Source organism: Halyomorpha halys, unplaced genomic scaffold (assembly GCF_000696795.3).
Source record: "Halyomorpha halys isolate HHAL.00 unplaced genomic scaffold, Hhal_1.1 Scaffold1558.1, whole genome shotgun sequence".
Classification (NCBI taxonomy): domain Eukaryota; kingdom Metazoa; phylum Arthropoda; class Insecta; order Hemiptera; family Pentatomidae; genus Halyomorpha; species Halyomorpha halys.
Genome location: NW_027106959.1, coordinates 230625 through 237621, shown reverse-complemented (window position 1 = coordinate 237621; position 6997 = coordinate 230625). Strand labels below are relative to the sequence as shown.

The window sequence follows — 6997 nt, the reverse complement described above, 5'->3', positions numbered from 1 at the left end:
TTTATTTTAGTATGTATGAGATCATTCATCACTATTACCTATTGCCCACAACTGTGTGGCAGATTGTAATATCTATCAATAAATAAATCTATCAGAAAAAAATATTTATTTGCAGACGTTTTGCCCTTATATTAATACGAGTACAAGAACCGAGAAGGAGAAAAAAGGCTGTTATTTCACCCCAATTTTTGATAACTTTAGTGAAAATTATGTATAATTACTGATCATTTCGCCATGTATTGTTATGGGGAATAAAAACTGGCAGCTGTTTCAAAACATAAAAAAAATTAATTTTTCATTCGGAGCTTCATATCTTTAAAACAACCAACAAAACTAGAAAAACTAACAAAACGTAATTTAATGTAGAGTAAATTTTCTAAAATATGAGCCCTAATAGTAGAGCTATTCATGTTCAATTTCAATAGTTCCGTAGATAAAGCTTTTCAAAAAGCAACATTTCATACAAAAATTACTGAAAAATCAGTGGTTAATGAATTTATTTTTGGAAATATATATCTCAGGAACCATTCGACATATAATACGTGTGACGTGATTTATAGTTATTCGGATAGATTTTCATGTGCAAAATTTATGTTCATATGCTACTACCCCTACATATGTACATCCAGAGATTTTTCAAATTCAGATTATTACTCAAATTAAAGTTAGTTTATTGTCCCATAAAGTAGTTCTTGAGCTTAGAGCTTCGTGGGAGTAGTTTTCGTGATATTTGACAAAATAAATTTTAAAAATGTTGATTTCCTAGTTGTTCGGACAACTTTTTCAATTATGAAAAAGTATATCTCACCATCATTAGACGTACAGATATCTGTCAGCACTAAAAATAAAGCTAGTTTGACGTGCTATAAAGTAATTTATCACTCTTATCTTCGTAGAAGTATTAGTTCATATGATATTCGCAAATAATCTGAATTTTGCATATAAAATTTCTTCCCAATAACTAGATAGCAATTTATTTTGGGAGATATTATGGAAACTACTTCTCCTTTTCGAAGATAAGTGTTATAAACTATATATATTTTTTTAATAATTTATTTATTGATATTTACAACTGTACATAAATACATCAATTAAATTTGAGGAAATCATAATGGTATGGTACAAGCATATAGAGAAACTACCCATTGGTAGCACTCTAAAAACATTTTTACAATATAAGGTCTCGAGGCCATCTTCTTTTCAGACGCCTCGGAGGATTGTCCGGAATAAAAGAGGAGGCAAGATTAGAAACTAGTGGGTTTGAGTGGTTAGGGAGTTTGTAATGGAAGGATTGATATCTGGTTCGGCCTATAAACTATATTAAATTATGTTAAACTAGCTTTAATTTGAGTTCTAGTAGATATTTCTATATCTAATGATTTCTCAGATATTGTTGTCCCGAAATAAATTTACTAACTACTGCTTTCTTGATATGAAATATTGCTTTTTAAATAACTGTATCTCGGAAACTATTGAACGTAAATAGCTCTAATAGGGCTCATATATAGCAAATATACTCTACCTTAAATGATGTTTTATTAGGTTTTCTAGTGTTGGTAGTTTTAAAGATATGGAGTTCAGAAAGAAAAATGAATTTTTTTCAACCTTATGAAATATCTGCTATATTTATTCCCTCTCACTATACTTGGCAGACTCGTCAATTTTGATTAATGATTATGCGTAGTTTTCATTAAAGTAATAAAAAATTGGGGTGAAATAACTAACTTTTTTTTTTTTCCACCGGGCTCTTTTACTATATCATTGAATTCAACATTTATATCAGTAAATTCTGGGCAATAATTTTTTATATAGATATGTTCTTAGTATTATTTCAGTAATGATGAAAGTTTTGATAATATTATCTTTCATAATTTAATTACAGGAAAAATAATAAATTCTCATCTTGCCACATGGATTTTTTTCATTAATTTATACTTAAGAAATGGATCGATGTACTTCAATAGCTCTATATAACCTACTTGTGCACAAAAATGCCACCTTACTTGAAAATTCTATTACTGTTAATAATAAACCGCTTCTAGCGTTAAAAAGTCGAGTCTAAACGAACACTATACCATACTTATTATTGATGGACTACATGTTTTCGTTATACCATTCAATTTATCACAGTTATATAGAGCAATCGTTACTTAAATTGATATAATTAGGTTTAATAAAGCCAAATAATTTAAAGAAACTGACAAAGAAAGAAATATTTGTTAATTACTTTTTTTAGGAGAATAAATACAAAACAATATGCACAATACATAAACAACAATGCAATTCACGCGATACCATCAGCCCTCCATTTTTGCTTGTCAATAATTCAGAAGACTATTGTAATAATCTCAGATTCGTTGAGCTCTCTAAAAAGTTTAAAAAACATGTATCCCGAACATCCACTCATTATAAGAATTCAATCTTTTCTTCCAAAATTATCACAACAAGGTAAATCCATTATTTTCATATGGGCTCCAAGCCACATTGGCATTGTAGGTAACGAGCTCGCGGACAGAGCTGCCAGAGAGGCACTCACGCTCCCTGGCCGAGGCACCGCTGTTCTTACCCCTCCAGAACTCAGTACACCCCTTAAATTACAAATATTAGAAAAATGGCAGGTCAAGTGGAATGAAAGCTCTCCGAATAAATTAAAAGAAATAAAACGATCTGTAAAACCATGGTCAACATCCTACCACAACAGCCGTAGGGAGGAAGTTGCTCTAACCCGCTTGAGAATAGGTCATACTCTCCTCACGCTCTCTCACCTAATCAGAAGGCTCCCACCTCCAACGTGCAAATATTGTCAGTCCATTCTTACGATTAGACATATTTTTGAAGAATGTACTCACTATTTGCCAACAATAAACAGGATAAGACTGACCCCAAATTTATCAGAAGCTCTCACAGATGAGGAAGCTAAAATTACATTAGTATTTGAATTTTTAAAAGCACATCTCCTTCTTTATAAATTATAGCTCCTCTTTGATTTTGATTTTTTCATTAATTTTTTTTTTGTTATTTTATTTATTTATTTATTTTTTTCATCATCATGCCATAGGCGTTGATGACCAGAGGTTTTTATGCCTTTAAACAACAATCAACAACAACAACAAAACAATATGCATAGAAACTTCTTCAGGACTATTCAATTGAAATATTAATTAATAAAAAATTACTATTAAAGTTTTTAAATGTTTCAAAAACTCTATAAGTTAATAAAATATACAACTTTACTACCACTTTTTGTGCAAAGTATATAGTTTGTTATTGTTAATTCTTAAAACGGTCTGATTAAAATATTTGTGAGCTATTCATATCTTTCATATAAATTTCTGAATGTTCCTGGGAATGTGTAGTTAGTAATTATTCCAGAAGAAAAAAAAAAAATAATGAGTCTCCACGGGGAATCTATTCAAATACTTTTAGAAATATGGGTGAAAATATCTTTGCTAATAACTCTATGTATGTTTTGGAGGGAATTAAATAATTTTGAATTGACTAATATATGAAAAATATAATTTTTGAGTTATGCGCAGATAAAGGAATATTCTTTTTAAATTTAGAAGGTAGAATCCCAACAAAACAAAAGAAGCTACAAAGAAGATAAGACATATATTTCTTTTTTTTATATATGTTTTGGGACAGTGATTGAAAAACTTTATATTTTTCATAACGGACATTTTTATACTGGGAATTCCAGGGTAAGTGTCCGAACTGAAAAAATGAATTAATGATCTCAAAAAAATTTATATGAAGGTATGTCTGTTACGCTTTGTTAAGGAGATATTCACGTCTAAATATTTTAATTTTTATGAATTATTACAGTCATAATAAATGAATTAATAAGTATTCCTACTACTTTAATAGTAAAATTTAAACATAAGCATTCATTATAAATCTTTCAAAGTGATTTCTTCAGCATACTTCTTACACACCAGCAGTGGTCGGATGGAATTGGGTATGTGTTATCGTTTTTCAGCTTTCAGTTATCCTTCTTTGTTAAGAATTTAGGCCATTGATCGTGCTTGAATACGATTTTTGTTTAATTTCCCCCCAAATTAGAACAATCCTGTGGTGTCAGACCTGGAGAGGAAGGTAATCACTTCGAACAAAATTTAATATGAATGTTAATGTTTACATTTCATTAATAAAAAAAAATGGAACACATATTATTTTATTTATTATAACCTAATCTAAGTCAGAACCAGAGTTGGATAAGTATGAAACTAATAGATAAAATTGCCATGAATACTGTATTCATTTTTCAATGATGGATTCATGAATAAGGTTCGTATCCATGGAAATTTTAGCTATTTTAGCTTTTTTTGTCACAATTTTAGCTATTTTTTTCTATCTCTAGTCATAACAATGAAAATATTTAAACGTGAATACCTCCAAACAAAGAATCAACAAACTTACCTTCAGGGTCAATTTTTTTCTTATTTTGAGATCATTAATTCGTTTTTTCAGTTGGGACACTTAATCCTGAATAAATTGTATAATTTATGAGAAATGAAATCTCTAATTAACCGCCATTTTGAAACGAAATGATTAGTTAGTGAGGTAATGGTTAGTTCCGAGGATCATTTTAGAGTGAACTGTGACTTAGTTGTCAAATTAAAACATAATCGGCCTTTAGTCATTAAGGTCTTTATGTATGATTTTATTTGTGACAAAGTAAGGAGCATTGAGGATTTTACAAAGGATTTTGGATTGTAAGGATTCAATACGAGAGGAATTCCAAGGTTTAGTGGAGCCCCAAAGCTCAACTCCATATGTCCAGATTGGCCTTATTACAGTCATTTAGATCAGTCTTTAGTAATGTGTTGGAAGTTTAGACCGTTTGTCTAGTAAGTGCTATAATAGTCGAAATCGACGTACAGTTTCCTGTCTTTTCAGTCTTGTTTGAGGATTCCAGGTTAATCGTTTGTCTAAATGTAGTCCAAGGTAGCGGATCTGTTCGACAGGGTTAAGAGTAACATCATTAAATGAAACTGTAGGGGAGTCAGTAGGTTTATGACGAAGGGTATAGGTGATTTGATGGGATTTGTTGGAATTTATCGTAGTCCTCCAATTACGACGCAATTCTTCGAGGGCTGTGATATGGGATTGGAGATTTTGAGATACAATTAATGGGTTATTATTAACAGCGAGCACACATGTGTCATCGGCATATGCGTAGAGGATAGTGTTAGGATTGGTTGGAATGTCAGCTGTATACTATACAGTGTATAGACGGTGTAGAGGATGGGACCAAGGATACTAACTTGAGGAGTGAAAATAATGAAATCAAAATGTAATGGTGGAAATGAATTGTGTATTTGTGAATAAATAATTTAGAACTAGTGGGATAGTAACTGTGTAAAAATAAATAAGTGATAATAATATATTTATTAACTTAGTATACAATATAACATAAAATGAAGTTCACTTAATGTAGAAAATTTTAAATTATGACGCAAGAAAAAATACAAATTTTGGAGTGGTAATAGAGGAAAATTTAAAAATATTACAGACTAGTCTTGCAGTTTGGCATGCCTGGAGGAAGAAAGCGTTAATAACTTCCCCTTTAAGACTGTAACAGCTATGAGAGTGAAAACACTTGGATATGAACCACTTTCCCTACATCTTTTTGTGTTTAGGGTAAAAATTACGTCATTTCTGAAGTTTCGCGCAGTTTATGCTTATCGTTTTTTAATGATACCTTCAGTTTAAAGGCATAGAATGCCTCTTATTTAATTTAACGAATTATAATAAATTTCAACAATTTTTAATTGTACTGTGTGCAATTTAGGATATCTCTCTAAAATGCAAGGAATGGGGAATCTATGACGGAAGTGATAATCAGCCATCTGGAGGTTACAACAAGGTTCAGTACGGAGATAATGGCAGAACCGTACTATTTTATAGGAGATACGATAATAAACAACTGAAAATATATAGAAAATTTTAAAACGGTTAAAAATTTTCCGTTGAAAGAAGCTGATGAAAAAAAAGATGAGAAAACATTGAAGCAAAAAGAATCTTAAGAAATGCAATAAATTCGCTCAGTAATAAATAATAATTTTAATAAGAGTAATAATAACAGTAATAAATGAACACCATTCTTAAAGAAGAAGAATAAAGTATTAAAAGCTCATTTTTGTATTGGATTTTTAATTCAATAGGTTTAATACAACTTTAATTACATTCATTAATACTGCTAATATATTATAACCATGCTTTTAATATATTTATTTAGTAAACTATAAAGACATAAATAAAATGGATATTTACTTGTGGCAAAACTTATATACAGACGGACAAACAACAAAACTTACTCTTTTCAACTTTGCGTAATTTATATTGTGGAGTTTTTAATAAAAAGTAATAATTTGACTTTATGGAGTTGTAAAGTGAGAATGTCAGCTGCAAGTTGGAGAAGAATTATGAGCTTGCGGAAATATTGCAAGGAGCAGATCTAGTGTCCTTCGATAGTTAATATAAGTTTATGATCTTAGTTTTTACGATTAAGTTCCTCTATGATTCCCAAGATTTATAATAACGAGCCGATTTTATTTACATTAGGCGTCACAATTTTCTTGAGCTGTCTCCTCAGTATCTTTCCGTATGCCGACTTGGGTACTTCATCGACGACCAGTATCCTCGCAGGTCTCTTGTACTCGACCACATTGGAACCTAACCAATACTCAACCTCCTCCTGGTCGAGCTCGGCACCGGCTAAGGGTACTAAGAATGCTACTGGAACCACTCCAGACCTAGGACAGATCTCGGAAGTCACCACAGCTTCTGCTATCTTGGGGTGTACCCTTAGCAAAGCCTCTATGTCTTCGGGAGCTATCTGTAGGGTAGACGAATCGTTAGCATTAGAATAGAAAAGGAGGATTCAATCTCATGCTTCTATTTAATTTATTTAGACAATCTTTATTTATTGATAAGTACTACAACCTTGGGCACTAAGTAATAGTTATAAATGTGATAATTTATAAAAAAATTA

At 30.9% G+C, this 6997-nt stretch overlaps 2 protein-coding genes across 2 annotated transcripts in view; one reads left to right on the top strand and one right to left on the bottom strand.

The window, feature by feature from the left end:
* eag (ether a go-go) overlaps positions 1–6997 on the top strand; it is a 160332-nt gene that overhangs the window by 33380 nt on the left and 119955 nt on the right. The window lies entirely within an intron of this gene.
* Positions 6148–6997, bottom strand: part of LOC106690030 (uncharacterized) — a 13797-nt gene continuing 12947 nt past the window's right edge. The window contains exon 9 of the mRNA XM_014435287.3: positions 6148–6841. Within this exon, the coding sequence (XP_014290773.1) occupies positions 6536–6841 (306 nt within the window). The 3' untranslated portion in view covers positions 6148–6535. The remainder of the gene's footprint in view (positions 6842–6997) is intronic.